This window comes from Pseudorca crassidens, chromosome 3 (assembly GCF_039906515.1).
Source record: "Pseudorca crassidens isolate mPseCra1 chromosome 3, mPseCra1.hap1, whole genome shotgun sequence".
NCBI lineage: Eukaryota > Metazoa > Chordata > Mammalia > Artiodactyla > Delphinidae > Pseudorca > Pseudorca crassidens.
In genome coordinates this window covers 157,938,679-157,958,612 of record NC_090298.1, presented here as the reverse complement: position 1 = coordinate 157,958,612, position 19,934 = coordinate 157,938,679, and the positions used below count along the sequence as shown (strand labels likewise).

At 37.8% G+C, this 19,934-nt stretch overlaps 1 protein-coding gene across 4 annotated transcripts in view; it reads left to right on the top strand.

The window, feature by feature from the left end:
* The window catches only part of NLRP3 (NLR family pyrin domain containing 3), a 56,541-nt gene extending 38,596 nt beyond the window's left edge, over positions 1-17,945 (top strand). For 3 of the 4 annotated variants that reach the window (XM_067732983.1, XM_067732980.1, XM_067732981.1), the window contains 3 exons: positions 13,130-13,300; positions 13,806-13,976; positions 17,131-17,945. In XM_067732983.1, coding sequence (XP_067589084.1) covers positions 13,130-13,300; positions 13,806-13,976; positions 17,131-17,230 — 442 coding nt within the window. In that variant the 3' untranslated portion in view covers positions 17,231-17,945. The remainder of the gene's footprint in view (positions 1-13,129; positions 13,301-13,805; positions 13,977-17,130) is intronic. The other variant, XM_067732984.1, reaches the window with a different exon arrangement.
* The last annotated feature ends 1,989 nt before the right edge of the window (positions 17,946-19,934 follow it).

Genomic DNA, 19,934 nt, shown 5'->3' with positions numbered 1-19,934 from the left:
GAACATGGTATATCTCTCCATCTGTTGGTGTCATCTTTAATTTCTTTCATCAGTGTCTTATAGTGTTCTGCATACAGGTCTTTTTCCTCCCTAGGTAGGTTTATTCCTAGGTATTTTATTCTTTTTGTTACAATGGTAAATGGGAGTGTTTCCTTAATTTCTCTTTCAGATTTTTCATCATTAGTGTATAAGAATGCAAGAGATTTCTGTGCATTAATTTTGTATCCTGCAACTTTACTAAATTCACTGAGTAGCTCTAGTAGTTTTCTGGTAGCATCTTTAGGATTATCTATGTATAGTATCATGTCATCTGCAAACAGTGACAATTTTACTTCTTCTTTTCCAATTTGTATTCCTTTTATTTCTTTTTCTTCTCTGACTGCCATGGCTAGGACTTCCAAAACTATGTTGAATAATAGTGGTGAGACTGGACATCCTTGTCTTGTTCCTGATCTTAGAGGAAATGCTTTCAGTTTTCCACCATTGAGAATGATGTTTGCTGTGGGTTTGTCATATATAGCCTTTATTATGTTGAGGTAGGTTCCCTCTATTCCCACTTTCTGGAGAGTTTTTATCATAAATGAGTGTTGAATTTTGTCCAAAGCTCTGTCTGTATCTATTGAGATGGTCATATGGTTTTTATTCTTCAATTTGTTAATATGGTGTAGCACATTGATTAATTTGCTTATACTGAAGAATCCTTGCATCCCTGGGATATATCCCACTTGATCATGGTGTATGATCCTTTTCATGTGTTGTTGGATTCTGTTTGCTAGTATTGTGTTAAGGATTTTTGCATCTATAATCATCAGTGATATTGGTCTGTAATTTTCTTTTTTTGTAGTATCTTTGTCTGGTTTTGGTATCAGGGTGATGGTGGCCTCAGAGAATGAATTTGGGACAGTTCCTTCCTCTGCAAATTTTTGGAAGAGTTTGAGAAGGATGAGTGTTAGCTCTTCTCTAAATGATTCATAGAATTCACCTGTGAAGCCATCTGGTCCTGGACTTTTGTTTGTTGGAAGATTTTTAATCACAGTTTCAATTTCATTACTTGTGATTGGTCTGTTCATATTTTCTATTTCTTCCTGTTTCAGTCTTGGAAGGTTATACCTTTCTAAGAATTTGTACATTTTCCCCAGGTTGTCCATTTTATTGGCATAGAGTTGCTTGTAGTAGTCTCTTAGGATGCTTCGTATTTCTGTGGTGTCTGTTGTAACTTCTCCTTTTTCATTTCTAATTTTATTGATTTGAGTCCTCTCCCTCTTTTTCTTGATGAGTCTTGCTAATGGTTTATCAATTTTGTTTACCTCTTCAAAGAACCAACTTTTAGTTTTATTGATCATTGCTATTTTTTTCTTTGTTTCTATTTCATTTATTTCTGCTCTGATCTTTATGATTGCTTTCCTTCTGCTAACTTTGGGTTTTGTTTGTTCTTCTTTCTCTAGTTCCTTTAGGTGTAAGGTTAGATTGTTTATTTGCCATTTTTCTTGTTTCTTGAGGTACGCTTGTATAGCTATAAACTTTTCTCTTAGAACTGCTTTTGCTGCATCCCATAGGTTTTGGATCATCATGTTTTCATTGTCATTTGTCTCTAGGTATTTTTTGATTTCCTCTTTGATTTCTTCAGTGATCTTTTGGTTATTTAGTAATGTATTGTTTAGCCTCCCTGTGTTTGTGTTTTTTACGTTTTTTCTTTCCTGTAGTTCATTTCTAATTTCATAGCGTTGTGGTCAGAAAAGATGCTTGATATGATTTCAGTTTTCTTAAATTTACTGAGGCTTGATTTGTGACCCAAGATGTGATCTATCCTGGAGAATGTTCCGTGCGCACTTGAGGTGAAAGTGTAATGTGTTGTTTTTGGATGGAATGTCCTCTAAATATCAATTAAATCTATCTGGTCTATTGTGTCATTTAAAGCTTCTGTTTCCTTATTTATTTTCATTTTGGATGATCTGTCCATTGGTGTAAGTGAGGTGTTAAAGTCCCCCACTCTTATTGTGTTACTGTCAATTTCCTCTTTTATAGCTGTTAGCAGTTGCCTTATGTATTGATGTGCTCCTATGTTGGGTACATATATATTTGTAATTGTTATATCTTCTTCTTGGATTGATCCCTTGATCATTATGTAGTGTCCTTCCTTGTCTCTTGTAACATTCTTTATTTTAAAGTCTATTTTGCCTGATATGAGTATAGCTACTCCAGCTTTCTTTTGATTTCCATTTGCATGGAATATCTTTTTCCATCCCCTCACTTTCAGTCTGTATGTGTCGTTAGGTCTGAAGTGGGTCTCTTCTAGACAGCATATGTATGGGTCTTGTTTTTTTATCCATTCAGCAAGCCTGTATCTTTTGGTTGGAGCATTTAATCCATTCACATTTAAGGTAATTGATATGTATGTTCCTATGACCATTTTCTTAATTGTTTTGGGTTTGTTTTTGTTCTCTTTTCTTTTTGTGTCCTTTTCTTCTCTTGTGTTTCCCACTCAGAGAAGTTCCTTTAGCATTTGTTGTAGAGCTGGTTTGATGGTGCTGGATCCTCTTAGCTTTTTCTTGTCTGTAAAGCTTTTGATTTCTCCATCGAATCTGAATGAGATCCTTGCCAGGTAGAGTAATCTTGGTTGTAGGTTCTTGCCTTTCATCACTTTACATATATCATGCCACTCCCTTCTGGCTTGTAGAGTTTCTGCTGAGAAATCAGCTGTTAACCTTATGGGAGTTCCCTTGTATGCTATTTGTCATTTTTCCCTTGCTGCTTTCAATAATTTTTCTTTGCCTTTAATTTTTTCCAATTTGATTAGTTGTGTCTCAGTGTGTTTCTCCTTGGGTTTATCCTGTATGGGACTCGCTGACCTTCCTGGACTTGGGTGGCTATATCCTTTCCCATGTTAGGGAAGTTTTCGACTGTAATCTCTCCAAATATGTTCTCGGGTCCTTTCTCTCTCTCTTCTCCTTCTGGGACCACTATAATGCAAATGTTGTTGCATTTAATGTTGTCCCAGAGGTCTCTTAGGCTGTCTTCATTTCTTTTGATTCTGTTTTCTTTATTCTGTTCCGTGGCAGTGAATTCCACCCTTCTGTCTTCCAGGTCACTTATCCATTCTTCTGCCTCAGTTATTCTGCTATTGATTCCTTCTAGTGTAATTTTCATTTCAGTTATTGTATTGTTCATCTCTGTTTGTTTGGTCTTTAATTCTTCTAGGTCTCTGTTAAACATTTCTTGCATCTTCTCAATCTTTGCCTCCATTGTTTTTCCGAGGTCCTGGATCATCTTCACTATCATTATTCTGAATTATTTTTCTGGAAGTTTGTCTGTGTCCACTTCATTTAGTTGTTTTCCTTGGGTTTTATCCTGTTCCTTCATCTAGTACATAGCCTTCTGCCTTTTCATCTTGTCTATCTTTCTGTGACTGTGGTTTTTGTTCCACAGGCTGCAGGATTGTAGTTCTTCTTGCTTCTGCTGTCTGTCCTCTGGTGGAGGAGGCTGTCTAAGAGGCTTGTGCAGGTTTCCTGTTGGGAGAGACTGGTCTTCTCTCTGCTTACTTTGCCTGTCTGTTCTTCCATGCTATTTACTTAATCCGTTAGAGCTCTTAGGGTATTAGTTATAATTATTTTAAATGCCTGGTCTGATAATTTCACATTCCTGCCATATCTGACTCTGGTTCTGATGTTTCCTCTGTTTCTTCAACCTTTATTTTTTGCCTTTTATACTGTTTTGTAACTTCTTCTTTAATCCTGGACATGACGTACTGTGTAGCGGGAACTACTCTAAATAGAACTTTAGTAATGTGGTAATGAAGTGTGGGAAGAGTTGAAGCACTCTATAATCCTATGATTAGGTTTCAGTCTTTTAGTGAATTTATACCTCTGGACTGTTAATTCTCAGTGCTTTTCAACTGCTTCTCAGTTTTTTTCCCCCCCCTCTTAGCAGAACAGTATGCCTAGAGTAGGCTGAAGCTGAGTATTTCCCTTCCCTAAGATCAGTTAGACTAATAATATCCCAGCAGGTTAGGCTTTGGGCAACTATTTTCTCTTGAAGACAAGTATTGTTGAAAAGAACAGAGTTTTCTGGTATATAGGCATACGTTAATTTATTGATCTTTGTTTTATTGTGCTTCACAGACATTGCAATTTTTACAAATTGAAGGTTTGTGGCAACCCTGTGTTGAGCAAGTCTATTCGCACCATTTTCCAATAGTATTTCTTCACTTTGTGTCTCTGTGTCACATTTTGGTAATTCTCGCCGTATTTCATACTTTTTGACTATTATTATATTTGTTATGGTGATCCATATGATCAGCAATTTTTGATAGTTCCACTGTAACTGTTTTAGGGGCACCACAGACCACACCCATATAAGTCAGTGAACTTAACTGATAAATGTTGTGTGTGTTCTGACTGCTCCACAGATTGGCTGTTCCTGTGTCATCTCTCTTCCTCTCAGTGGGCCTCCCTATTCCCTGAGACACAACAATATTGAAATTAGGCCAATTAATAACCCTACAATTCTTCTAAGTGTTCAAGTGAAGAGTCAATCAATATGGCAAACTTCATGGTTGTCTTTAAAAAAAAATTATTGAAGTGTAGTTGATTTACAATGTTGTGTTAGTTTCTACTGTACAGCAGAGTGACTCAGTTATACATATGTATACGTTCTTTTTCGTTTGTTTCCATTACTGTTTATCACAGAATGTTGAATATAGTTCCCTGTGCTCTACAGTAGGACCTTGTTGTTCACTGTTGTCTTATTTCAAGACATTGCCGCAGCCACCCTAAACCTCAGCAACCACCATTCTGATCAGTCAGCAGACATCAACACTGAGTCAAGACCTTCCACTAGCAAAGATTATGATTCACTGAAGGCTCAGACGATGGTTAGCATTTTTTTAGCGATAAAGTATTTTTCAATTAAAGTATGCATATTGTTTTCTTTAGACATATTGCTATTGCACACTTAATAGACTACAGTACAGTGTAAACATAACTTTTATATGCACTGGGAAACCAAAAAATTCGTGTGACTAATTTGGTTGCAATATTTGTTTCATTACAGTAGTCTGGAACAGAACTGACAATATCTCTGACATAATGCTTGTATTTTAAAATGGTTCCTTTACTCCTCCCCATACTGGAAGCACAGAGGGATTTTCCCCTGATTTTTAATGTGAGAACTTGGTTGAGCTCCTGAAGGTAAAACTCACAAAAGTATGCAGGTCCCCTTATGACGGGGTCCTCTGGTGTTTTTATTGTTCAGACTTGTCCAAAACTAGCCTTTATTTATTTGTCAATTACAATTCAGGTTTTCCTCCCTGGGCACTGATTCCCTCGGAGGTTTAAGCTCATGGGTTTCAGGAAGTTATGATTCTTTGTATTTGTATTTTCCTCTGTGTCTCCCCAATTTTGGGGGCAGCAAATTGTGCTGTGGCCATACTTCTCGTGGATTTAAGAAGTATTGTTGATTCGTCAGCTTGTTCAGCTTTTACCTTGTTGTTAGGACGGAATGGCAACTCTAAGCTTTCTACATGCTGGCCTGGAAACTGGACGTCCTGCTTGTGAGTTTTTTAATTACAAAAGTAATACATGCTTAGTGTGAAAATGTTAAATAATACAAATACATGAAGTAAGAATTGAAAGCTCCTTTTCAGCTCACTTCCCGAGAGAACCATTTACAGCAGGCTGATGAGCAAACTTCCAGACATTTTGTTATACACGAACAATCATCCATCCATTTATCTGTCCATCTACCCATCCATCTTAATACACTCTGTGTATTGGTTTTCTAGGGCTACTGTAATAAAGTACCACAAAAGGAGTGGCTTAAGCAACATTTATTTTTACTTTTTTTCTTTCAATTTTATTGACATATAATTGAAGTACAGCACTGTATAAGTTTAAGGTGTATAGCATAATGACTTGACATACATGTATTGCAAAATGATTACCACTGTTAATAGGCATCACTTCATATAGTTACCAAAAATGTTTTAGAATTACTGTCTTAACAACTTTCAAATATACCACACAGCAGTGTTATCTATAGTTATTACTTTTCTTTTTGATGATGGCCATTTTAACAGACATGAGGTAGTATCTCATTGTGGTTTTAATTTATATTTCCGTGGTGAGTAGTCCTGTTGCGCATCTTTTCATGTACCCATTGGCTATTCGAATACCTTCTTTGGAAAATATCTATTCAGGCCTTTTGCTCATTTTAAAATTGGATTATTTGCTTTTTTGTTATTGAGTTATATGAGTTCTTTACATTTTGTATATTAACCTGTTATCAGATACATGATTTGCAAATATTGTCTCCCATTCTGTAGGTTGCCTTTTCATTTTGTTGATTATTTCTTTTGCTATGCAGAAGCTTTAGTTTTATGTAGTCCCATTTGTTTATTTTTAATTTTGCAGCTAATACTTTAGGAGTCATATTAAAAAAATATCATTACTAAGACCCATGTCAATGAGCTTTGTTTTCTATATTTTCTTCCAGGAATTTTATGGTTTCAGGTCTTATCTTTAAGTCTTTAATCCTATTCGAGTTGATTTTTGTGAGTGACGTATGAAAGGGGTCTAGTTTCATTCTTTTTCATGTGAATATCTAATTTCCCGAGCACCATTTATGGAAGAGATTGTCTTCTCCATTGAGTATTCTTGGCTCCTCATCAAATATATGTTGACGGCATATTCATGAAATTATTTCTGGTCTCTGGATCCTGTTCCATTGGTCTATTGTCTGTTTTTATGCAACTATGATACTGTTTTGATTACCATAGCTTTACAATATACTTTGAAATTAGGAGGTATGATGCCTCTAGCTTTGTTCTTCTCTTTCAGGATTACTTTGGCTATTCTGGGTCTTTTATGGTTCCATATAAATTTTTTTTTTATAATTTTGAAAATGTTTATTTGTTTATTCGCACCCATACAAATTTTAGAAGTGTTTTTTCTACTTCTGTGAAAAATTCCAGTGAAGTCTTGATAAGGATTACATTGAATCAGTAGATGTCTTCAAGTAGTATGGACATTTTGATGATATTAATTCTTCCAATACATGAACAAGGGATATCTTTCCGTTTGTTTGTGTCTTCTTAAATGTCTTTCACCCATGTCTTATAGTTTTCAGTGTAGAGATCTTTCACCTCTTTCATTAAGTTTATTACTAAGTATTTTATTGTTTTTGATGCTACTGTAAATGGGATAGTTTTCTTTATTTCTTTTGTATATAATGTTATTAGTGTATAGAAATGCTACTGGCTTTTGGAAGGCAGCTATGCTCACCACTATACCACCAATGCTACATGAAATGTTACTGACATTTGTATGTTGATTTTGTATCCTGCAACTTTACTGAATTCATTGATTAGATCTAACAGTTTTTTTTGTTGAGTCTTTAGGATTTTCTATATAAAAATCATGTCATCTGTAGAGTCAATTTTACTTCTTCCTTTCCAATTCTGATACATTTATTTCTTTTTCTGGCCTGATTGCTCTTGCTAGGAATTTCAGTACTATGTTGAATAGGAGTGGGGAAGGTGGGCACTTTTGTCATGTTTCTGATTATAGAGAAAAGCTTTCAAAATTTCACTGTTGAGTATGATGTTAATTGTGGGCTTGTAATATATGGCCTTTATTATGATGGGGTATGTTCCTTCTATACCTAATTTGTTAAGGGTTTTTATCATGAACAGATGTTGAATTTTGTCAAATGCTTTTTCTGCATCTACTGAGGTGGTCGTGTGATTTTTTTATTTCATTTTATTAATGTGATGTATCACATTGATGGATTTGCATATGTTGAACTATCCTTACATCCCAGAGATAAATTCCACTTGATCATATTGCATGATTCTTTTTTTTTTTGGCTGTGCTGGGTGTTCATTGCTGCACATGGGCTTTCTCTAGTTGCAGTGAGCAGGGGCTACTCTTCATTGCAGTGCGTGGGCTTCTCATTGTAGTAGCTTCTCTTATTGCAGAGCACAGGCTCTAGGCACACAGGCTTCAGTAGTTGTGGTACATGGTCTCAGTAGTTGCAGCTCGCAGGCTCTAGAGCACAGGCTCAGTAGTTGTGGTGCACGGGCTTAGTTGCCCCGTGGCATGTGAGATCTTCCTGGACCAGGGATTGAACCCACGTCCCCTGCAGGCAGGCAGATTCTTAACCACTTGACCACCAGGGAAGTCCTGCATGATTCTTATAACATGCTGCTGAATTCAGTTTACTAGTATTTTGTTGAGAATTTTTACATCTATATTCATCAAGGAAATTGGTCTCTGGTTTTCTTTTCTTATAGTGTCTTATCTGATATCAAGGTAATGCTGGCCTCATAAAATGAGTTAGGGAGTGTTCCCTCCTTTTTGAGGTTTGGAAAAGTCTGTGGAGAATTGGTGTTAATTCTTCTTTAAATGTTTAATAAAATTCAGTAGTGAAGCCATCTGGTCCTGGACCTTTTTTTTGCTCAGAGTTTTTTAATTTTATTTCTGATTCAATCTCCTTACTAGTAATTAATCTGGTTAGATTTTCTTTTTCTTCCTGATTCAGTCTTGGTAGCTTGTATGTTTCTAAGAATTTTTCCATTTCTTCTAGGTTGTCCAGTTTGTTATAGTTGTTTATAGCAGTTCTTATGATCTTTTGTATTTTTGTGATATCAGTTTTAATGTCTCCTCTTTGGGTTATAATTTTATTGATTTGTGTTTTCTTTCTCTCTCTCCTTTTTTTTGGGGGGGGGAGGTTTCTAGCTAAAGGTTTGTAAATTTTATCTTTTCAAAGGTCCAACTCTTAGTTTGTTATTTTTTTCTATTATTTTTCTACTTTTTATTTTACTTATTTCTGCTGTAATCTTTTTTTTTTTTTTTTTTTGTGGTATGTGGACCTCTCACTGTTGTGGCCTCTCTCGCTGCGGAGCACAGGCTCCAGACGCATGGGCTCAGCGGCCATGGCTCACAGGCCCAGCTGCTTCATGGCATGTGGGATCTTCCCAGATGGGGGCACGAACCCATGTCCCCTGCATCGGCAGGCGGACTCTCAACCACTGCGCCACCAGGGAAGCCCTGCTGTAATCTTTTATTTCCTTCCTTTTGTTAACTTTGGGCTTTGTTTATTCCTCTTTTTCTAGTTCCTTGAGGTGTAGAATTAGTTGTTTAATTAAGATCTTTCAATTTTCTTGATGTATGCATTTATGGCTAGAAACTTTCCCATTAGAAATGATTTTCCTGCATCCTATAAGTTTTGGTATGTTGTTTTTAATTTTTTTTTGGACTCAAGATATTTTATTGCCCCTATAATTTTTCTTTGACCCATCGGTTGTTCAGAAGAGCATTGTTTAATTTTCATGTATTTTTGAGTTTTTCAATTATCCTCCTGTTATTGATTTCTAGTTTCATACCATTGTGGTCTGAGAAGATACTTGGTATAATTTCAGTCTTCTTGAATTTGCTAAGACTTGTTTTGTGGCTTAACATATGATCTATCCTAGAAAATGTTTCATGTGCACTTGAGAAGCATGTTCTGCTATTGTTAAAATGTTCCAAACAAAATTTATTTTGTCTTAGTAATGGAGGCTAAAAGTCCAAGATCAAGGTGTCGGCAGGATTTGTTCCTCTGACAGCTGTGAGGAAGAATATGTTCCATACTTCTCTTCCCGATTCTGGTGGTTTACCGGCAATCTTTGACATTCCTTGGCTTGTAGGTGTATCACCTCAGTCTTAGCCTTCATCTGCACATGGTGTTCTCACTGTGTTGGTGTGTGTCTATCTTTGAGTTTAAATATCTCCCTTTTATAAGGATATCAGTCAGATTGGGTTAGGACTTACCTTAATGACCTCATTTTAACTAATTACATCTTCGATGACCCTACTTCTAAATAAGGTCATATTCTGAAGTACTGGGGGATAAGACTTCAACATATGAAATGTTGGGGGACATGATTCAACCCCAAACACTGTCTGTCCAAACTGGAATCATTATGAGACCATTTTTCCATGATTTACTTTTTTCATTTATTGTGGACACATTGCCATGCTGGTATATACAGATCTACAGATTTTGGCATAATGCTCTATACTATACATTATGGTAATATATTTATCTGCTCATTGAATAATGAACCTTTGGATGAGTTTCTACTTTTTCACTATTACAAATAACTCTGCAGCAAGCATATTTATATATACAACTTTATGTGTGTGTATTTGTTTTCAGACAGATACCTACAGGTGGAATTAATGAGGCAAAACTTTTAGGCATTTTATATTTTGTTAGGTATAGCCAACATTTCTTTTCTTGAACTTTAGGTCTTTCTCTCTGGCTGCATATTGCCCCTGCCCCTTCCACAATATTACACAAGCATCACACACTAAGCATTTGCAAAATTCTTTATTTCTTGTAACTTTTTTCCTACCCCTCTCCTTTTTCTTGTCCTCTCTATTCTGCCTTGTTGAATAGTGGGACTTTCCAGAGAGCTGACAAGTAAACAGAGGCTAATTCTAATCTTGTGTTTACTTTCAATTTCCTCTGCCTCTCATCTTCCTTTTACATAACAACAGAGGGAATTTTCTGAAATGCAAATTTGATAATACTGGGCTTTCGCTCAAAAAACCTTCAAACGTATTTCTTTGAAATCAGGGTAAATTTGGTATATCTTAGCTTGGCACACAAGGCTATCCCTGATCAGCCCTAGATTGCTGCTTCTTCCCTCTTGCCTACCATACCTTTCACTCTTTTGAGTCATACTGAAGTTTTAGTTCTAAGAACCTGGCCCACTCTTTCACCCTTCCTCACCCTTGTATACCATTTTCCTTTTGCCTGAGGGTTACCCTTACTCTCCCATTCCTACTGACCATCTAGAAAACTCCTTCTTATTCTTCAACTGATTTCTCTGATCCTCAGTTTTTCTATTTAGAAATAGATATAAAAACAACACGTGCATCTTAGTTTTGTAATAATTCAATGAAGTAATCCTATTTAAAGTCATCATCACACAGCCAAGCAGTTAGTAGATACACAATAAATGTTAAATCTTCTTCCTCAATTTTCTTTGTGAGACATTTTTGTGACATAAGACATATCATTAGTAAATTTTAAAAAAAATCAGTAACAAGATAGTACATGGAAAGACATCTATGTTCAGTAAATGTAGATCTGAGTCGAATGGATTGGGTGAAACCAAGATATATGATGTTGGTTACATTCTTCTAATCTAGTGGTTTGGTTGGTAGGGCTTGGTTGTTTGATTTTCTGAACATTTCATTATGTACTCTATGTACCCATCACTCAGTCTCAGTGGTTACCAACATTTTGATAATCCCGATGTGACTTATTCTTAACAAAACCACCCTATCTACTTGTAATTGCTGCCACTTCACTTCTCCTCAAACAGCTGTTCCTAATACTTTTTAGCCCTTTTCTGGAAATAGTAGTAAATCTTACTATTCTGTAACTTTCAAAATATTCCTTCTTTTCCTTTTTGAGGACCATCTCTAGTCTTCTGGAATGGTCTTCATCTTTGCCAGTGTCTTAGTCTATTTGGGCTGCAGTAACAAAAATACCATAGACTAGGTGGCTCAAACAACAAACATTTATTTCTCACAGTTCTGGTGGCTGGAAATCCAAGACCAAGGTGCCTGTAGATCACCTGGTTCCTGGTGAGGACTCTATTCTTGGCTTGCATACAGCCACTCTTGCTGTGTTCTCACATGGTGATAGTGGGGAGGCAGCTCACTGGGGTCTCTTTTAAAAGGACACTAATCCCATCATGAGGATTCTACCCTCAAGATCTAATCACGTCTTAAAGCCCCCACATTCCATTGGATTGGCCAAAAAGTTCTTTCGGATTTTTCCATAAGATGTTACAGAAAAACCCAAATGAACTTTGTGGCCAACCCAATCATACCATCACATTGAGAGTTAAGATTTCAACATATGAAATTTGGAGGAGGGGGGACTACAAACATTCAGTCTATGACAGCCAGAAATCCTGAAAATCCCTTCTGCATGTTCACTGAAGATCCTCTGATAAAATTCTCCTTAGCTAGAAAGAAGAACTTACTATAACCCACTCAGTTGTTTTTGTTCATCCCTCTTGGGCTTCGTTTCCCTCTTTGTCTTGCTTACTCAGTCTTTTTTGTTGTGATTCATTCTTCACTGGGAAGATGGAGACTAGCGGATGGATAATTATTTCTGTTTCCTTTTGGTCATCTGTTCATGTTATGCTGTCTGAACCACTTCTTTCTGTATTTCTATTTTTTCTGATTCTAAGGCACCTTGGAACTTAAAAACATGTCATTGTTAAGAAGGAAATGTGACCACATGAGATATTCTTAAATCAAAGCTTTGTTGAAGGCCTAGCACATGTGACTTTCTGTATACTGTATATTACTCTCTGAGCTTCTAGGCAGGAGTGACACAGTTCTCCATTTCAGAGCCCTTATGCTCTTGTTAGGTGATAGTATATTCTCAACTTGACCCAAGAGTAGTACATCAAAAATCTTAGTTCCACTGCAAATAATGCAAACCTAGGGCTTTGTACTCTGAGAGGCCATTTAAAAGGCAGAAGTTAGTGTGCAATGGACAGAAGGGCCAATAGAACAGGGGATGGCTCTAGAAGGTGTAAGTCTGGGTCCCCTCTCTACCAAATACTCTCTCTTTGACCTTAAAAGCAACACATGATTTGATGAGCTTCAGCTTTCTAATCTGTAGAAAATATTCAATAGTTACAGCTGCACTGCCACCTTGCTTGGTTGGTATAAGAATCAAATAAGGTAGGCCTCTGCAGTGTTAATATAATAATAATGAGAATAATTAGTAAGAGACAATCTGGGATGTCTTTCTGGAAGAAGTGGTAGTGAGGAACATGTATGGTCAGAGGGAATACGTGTAAGAAGGAGGAATGTGGAGGGAATTGCTTTTGCTCTGTCTCTCCTGCTGATCCCAGGAAAGCATCTGCTAAGAAATCATTTGTCTCTCTTGTGGGGCAAGAGATAGAGAGTCTTGCTCTCCTCAGATTATATCCAAGATGCTGGCCTTTAACTTGAAGCATGAAGCTTTTCAGATAAAATGAAGTTCCTGTGTTGAGACAGCTGTGCAATGTTCAAGGAAGTCTGGGCACTGAGGATTCTTCTCCCTGTTCCTTCTACAGGTTGGTGAATTCTGGCATTACATCAGGTGGTTGTGTAGCTCTGTGCTCGGTGCTCAGCACAAACAAGAATCTCACACACCTTTACCTACGGGGCAATGCTCTTGGAGACGTGGGGGTCAAGCTACTCTGTAAGGGACTCTTACATGCCCACTGCAAGCTTCAGGTGTTGGAGTAAGTCTCTGAGCTTATTACAGTGATGGGAATGCATGGTGGCTACAGGGAAGGGGATAGTTGAGGGGAATGTTGATGAGATCATCTATATCTGAGAGTCTTCCTAGGGCTTGGCTTCTTACAGGATTATGGGACTAGGAGGACCTGTACTTTTAGATGGTGTAAAGGTAAATACTGAAGTTCCTTTCACCATAAATCTCTCTACCACAAAAGAGTGGGGGTGGTATGGCCCTAGTGTTTTAGGAAAATCTGGGGGGGAGACACAGAATTTGGGAAAAATCATTTCATAAACTGCTGTTAATCATTTGAACTACAAAATCCAGTAGACTGGAAAAAATATTCTCATCTGAAGAGGAGAGAATGATAACCCTTGGCACATAAGGCAGTTCCAAGCTTGTTAATCCTGAGCCTTTCCTGCATTTGAAATATTGCAGGCTAAGATCTGGAAGACCTGTGGAGGATAATTTAAGGGGACATTTTCTTGAAATCACCTTCTTTCTTGCAGATTAGACAACTGCAGCCTCACGTCACACTGCTGCTGGGGTCTTTCCACACTTCTGACTTCTAACCAGAGCCTGCGAAAGTTGAGCCTAGGTAACAATGACCTGGGTGATCTGGGGGTCATGCTACTCTGTGAAGTGCTGAAACAGCAGGGCTGCCTCCTGAAATGCCTGAAGTAAGTGTGCTCTGTAGAGATTTGTGTGGCAGGGCTCCTATTGCTAAGGAAAAGTTGGCCAGTTTGCAAAATCCAAGTTGGCTTCATTTGCACTCTGGGTGAGGTTGGGCCTGGGCCAGTTGCAGATTTATATATGTATACAATAATTGAGTCATGAACTATGTATTCAATTTCATCCAGACATTTAGAATAATCAAGGTTCATCTGGGTGTGAAAAGACCTTTCATCCATATTCCTGAAAGAAACACAAGTCCCAATGAAAAATAGCCAAAGAGAATTGTATTTCTGTGCAAGGTATCATACTTTGTAGATCTAGACCTGTCCATGGGTCATCCTTACTGCAAAGGTCCTTGCGTAGTAGGGGTGTTGTTGGTCTTGTTTCGGAGAATTTCTAAATAGAAAGTGCTCCAGAAACATCAAGATTAGAAATTCCATAAACTTTGGCCTGTCTTCAGGGTGTTGGGACCGTTGGCTCCTTTCCATCATCAATGATACCACTGAGGTACACATTACCTCGCTAGTAAAAGCTTCCTAATTAGTTTCATAAGTTCTGTCAGCTCTGACGATCACAGTCTCCACTAAAGACATTCCTTTCACTTGGTTTTAGGGTCAACACACTTTCCTCTGGATTTTCTCCTACTACATTGGCTGTTTCTGCTCAGTCTCCTCTGGCATCCCTTCATCATTCTGACCTTTACATACTGAATCCCCAGGACTCAATCACTGGGTTAAGTTTTCTCCTTTGCACTTTCTCCCTTGTTTACATCATAGTCTAGTCTTCTGGTTTTATCATATATGTGCTGCTCCCCTCCCCCCAGTTCATATCTCCATGAATTCCATGTTCAAATGCTTGTCTCACCTTTCTACTTGGATGTCTAATAAGCCTCCCAAATTTCACATGTCCAAATCCAAACCTGTGCTGTTCCCTTCTGTCTAAAATCTGCTTCTTCCCTATCTCAGTCAATGGTAACTCAGTCTGAATTGTTCAGGTCAAAACAATCCTGGTGTCATCTTTGACACATCTTTTTCCTTATGCACATATCCAATCCACTGGCATGTCCTGTTAACTCTGCTTTCACAGCATGCCCACTCATTGACCACTTTTGCCAGCTTCATGGCTCCTACCCTAGTTCAAACCATCGTCACCTCTTGTCTGGACTGCCCTGGTATCATTCTGTCAGGCTACTCTGCATCTACCATTGCAGATGTAGGGTGTAGCTAAAACATCAGAGCATATCACTCCGACTAACATGCTTCTATCACAAAGTAAGAGCCACAAACTCATGGCAGTGTCTAAGGCCCCATGTGATCTGGCTCCTGCTGGTTTTGCAAAGTCATCTTCTAACGCTAGTTCCTTCTGCTCCACGCACACTGATTTCCTTGCTATTTCGAAAAACACTGTCACCTCCGAAACTATGCACTTGCAGTTCCCTCTGCCTGGAACTTCCCCCCTTTGATATCCACATGCCTTATTCCTGTGCATCATTAAATTCTCTGCTCAGGGTTTTCTCTGTGAGTCTGACTGTAACCATCCCACTGAAAATAACAGCCCAGCATGTCTTTCCTCTTCTCTGCTTATTTTCCTCCATAGCGTTGACCATCATAATACATGCTATATCATTTTCTTGTTTATTTATTATCTATATCTTACCCTTAGTTTATAAATTCTGTTAGCCCAGAAATTTCTGTCCTTGTCCATGGCCTTAAGGCTGAGAACCAATTGGAATAGAGGTTTGAATAAACAGTAGTTCAGATCAGCGTTGTATCCTTGTGTGGACAGAGTGGAGCATGTTTCTTGCAAGAAAAGCCATTTCTAGAGCTAAGAGAAATAGGAACAAAAGGAATTATTGGTCAGGATGAAGCTGGGGACATTGCTGTATGTGGGCTAATTGACCTAGCCCTGAAGGACACTCTGGAGATAAGGGACAGGCTCAAAATAGACTGGGGAATCCATGGATGCAGTCAACCTGTCTTGTGAGCTCAGGTTGCCATAACAAAATAGCATAGACTAGGTGCCTTAAACAAATCATAGACATTTATTTCTCACAGTTCTGGCAGCTGGAACACCCAGGATCATGGTGCTGGCTGATTTGGTTTCTGATGAGAGCTCTCTTCTGGGCTTGTTGTGTCCTCATGTGTACACAGAGAGAGAGAGAGAGAGAGAGAGAGAGATAGACAGAGATAGACAGAGAGTGTGTGTTGTGGTATCTCTTATTATAAGGGCACTAATCCCATCATGAGGACCCACCCCCATGACCTCATCTAACCCTCATTACCTCCCAAAGACCTCATATCCAAATACCATCACATTGAGGGTTAGGGCTTTAACATATGAATTTTGAAGGAACACAAACAGTCCATAACACAACCAAATCAAGATTATTAGAAATGATTCAGGACAAAGGGTATGATTTCTTAGTTAAGTTGCAAGGGAAATTTAAAAAAAGAGAAGGAGGAAGAACTGATATCAAAGAAGACTTGAGAGGCATACCAAGCAATTACAATGTGTGGACCTTTTCTTTTTGGCTGCATTGTGCGACTTTCAGGATCTTAGTTCCCCCACCAGCAATTGAACCTGGGCCATGGCAGTGAAAGCACCAAGTCTTAACCACTGGATTGCCAGGAATTCCCAATGTGTGGACTTTATGTGGCTCCTGATTAAATGAACATAATATAAAAGTTTTATCAGACAGTTGAGGAAGTTTAAACACTGATTGGACATATATTGATATTTAGAAATTATTGTTAACTTTTTTGGATGTGCTAATGGCATTGCAGTTATGTTTTAAAAGACTGCATTTAGTTTCACACATTGAAATACTTATAGATGCATGAACTGCTGTGTTTAAGATAATCCACTGATGTGAGGAGTGGGTGGGTGATAGATGAAACAAGATTGGCCATGAGCTGTTAACTGTCAAACATGGGTAATGGGATTCATTATACTATTCTCTCGATATCTGCACATGTTTAAACATTTCCAAACTCGAAGGTTAAAAATATTGAATATCACAGAAACCACATTAGGCATGAAGTGCAGCATTGGAAAGCTTAGACGTGTGAGGCTAAGTGAGGAGATGAGATTTTTAAAGCCAAAAACTGAAAGTGTTTATTTGAAGAGTACAATCCAAAGCTTCTCTGTTTACTTTTACAGGTTGTGTGGAATGTATTTCAATTATGATACAAAACGTGCGTTAGAAACACTTCAAGAAGAAAAGCCTGAGTTGACCATTGTCTTTGAGCCTGCTCGGTAGTGGTGGAAGCAGGGCTGCCAGACGCCAAGGTTCTTTGCCTCCCCTGCCATCTAGGTGTGGATAAGTGGTAGTGAATACTCCTCCAGCAGGGTTAAGACCACCACACTGTGATTCTTCTGGTCCAGTGAGGAAGAGTGGAAGCTTGCTGATGGTGCCTTTGCCTAGAGGATGTGAGCATCTCCTTTACCTCTGGGTTGAAGACACCAGGGCACTAAAGTCATCAAACAACACAGGTCTCACCATACTGCCTCAGTCAGAGGATGTGTTCCTCTTGGTGACCTCATGTAACTAACTCATTCAATAAAGCACTTTTTCTTTCTTTTCCTCTTTTTGCTCTAGCTCTCCTTTCCCTCATATCTTGCCCCCCCCCCCCCTTTTTGGTTACTTTTGACTGTATCATTCCTCCTGCCATCTTTCTCTTAACTGACCGGAACAGAATGAGTTAACTGTATATTATGTTGCAATTTTGTGGCGGCAACTTATTTATTTTTAATCTTTGAACAGTTATATTTTCTAATAAAATAATTCATTTTATTTTATTGTAGCTGGTTGAAAATTTGGAAAATAGAAAAACTTTATTGTATTTATTGAGTTAATTTGTTTCCTTTCCTTAATTTTAAGAGAGGGTGCCTAGAAATCTTTTTACTTATTTATCTAAACTACTAAAGATAAATTAAATTGCTTCATGTATTAAAAAAGTCTCTTTGCCAAACGATTCAATTGTAATGAATAAGGAAAAAAAAATGTCTTATCCTAACTCTGATGGTTGAAATTTCAGCTCTGGTAGGACAGGAGGTTGAAATCATGCAAAAGAAAGTTTTAGAGTAGAGGGAGCCTATATTCATAAATAGAAGTATTACGTAGAAAATGCATTTTGCCTTCAGTTATAAGAGCTTATCTTGGATTTATCACATTCCAGGAGCATTTCATCTACCACACTTCACATAGCATTAAATCATTAATATATATTGAATGATTGCTTCTCCACACAGGGAGCAACTCTTAAACCACATGGAATTTTTCAGGATGGAAATACCACTTCCTTTTTCAAATGAGTCATCTAGACCTCTGCTTGTCAAAGTATAGCCTATGGACTGTTGATGTAAGGAGATTTTGCAAGAATGTAAATCAATCAAATTACTAAGTATGCTTTTTAGATGAGCTGACTTTTTTCATGATAAGACTTTTTCAGTAAGGGAAGCAGTATGTGATTTATATTCTGGTGCAAAGTCTTTTTCTAGTCTAGGACTAGCACTTTTGAGTAACTCTGATCTCTATATTTGCTTTTTTGCATCTTAGTGAAGTGAGATATTGCAGACTGCCTCTCTGCCACAAACACCTTGACGTGCAGGATAAAACACAATGAGAAAAACACAGCTAAGCTGGAAAGACTGAAGAAAAATTTCTGTTCATTAAGATCTCAAAACTGGATTAAGAGTTTACCTTTCAGTGGTCAAGAGGAATATCTTAACAGATAAATACCCCACAATATAACTATTAATTTGGAAAATTCCATGAGGTTTTCCACACTAGTAGAACTAAAAAATAAGTAAAGGTGATGGACAGAAAATCAATATACAAACATCAACACATGCAGTTGGAAAGAAATCATTCGTTGCAACCATCACAATTAAAATTGGGTGAGACATGAAGCAGCAATGGGTGGTAAAACCTAATAGGAAATTTAAATGATAAGCAGTATTCTTGTGTAGTCTGAAATTATCTTTTTACAGCTGGCTAATCAGTTGCAAAAGAAAAATAGTAACTATATAAAGGGTAGAAATTGGACAGTACCTGACCATCAAATAAAAAATATCAGTGAGGGCAGGTGGATGTCTGCTTTCAGGTGAGATGACTTGAGATGGAACCAATATCACTACTGTGTGTTTCTGTTTGAGAACCTGGAATTTAATCATCAGCAAACACCAGACAAACTTCAAATGAGGAAGTTCTATTAAAAGGGGGAGGGGACTATATTCTTCAAGAATGTCAATGTCAGTGTTGACAATGGGTAAATCTTGGGGTGGGAGGGTTATGGAATTATTCTTTAGACTGTTCTTATTCTTGCATCTTTTATGTACATATGACATATTTCCAAATAAAAGGTTTAAATAATCAAAACAGCAGTATTTCTAAGCACTTGCAATTTAAAATGTAATAAAATCCTATTAATCAAGGAACTTCCTTGCTGGTGCAGTGGTTAAGAATCCACCCACTAATGCAGGGGACATGGTTTCAAGCTCTCATCTGGGAAGATCCCACATGCTGCGGAGCAGCTAAGCCCATGCACCACAACTACTGAAGCCCGTGCACCTAGAGCCTGTGCTCTGCAACAAGAGAAGCCACCACAATGAGAAGCTCACACACTGCAACGAAGAGTAGCCCCTGCTCGTCACAGCTAGAGAAAGCCCATGCACAGCAACGAAGACCCAACGTAGCCAAAAATAAATGAATAAATTTATTTTTTAAAATCCCATTAATCGTAGCAATAAGAGTTATTAAGTATGCAAACAAAAGAAGAGCAAAGAGCATTTTTCTCACCATCCAAGTCTACAAAGATTTACCCGCTACAGTCACTGACCAACAGTGCACTCTGTGTTTCAGACAGAGGAAATTAAAGATGACAACAGGATGCTCTGTGCTTTGGACAAACAGGTTCCTTAGATAGTTAGATGTAGCTCAGGAAGAGTTTTAATAAACCCAG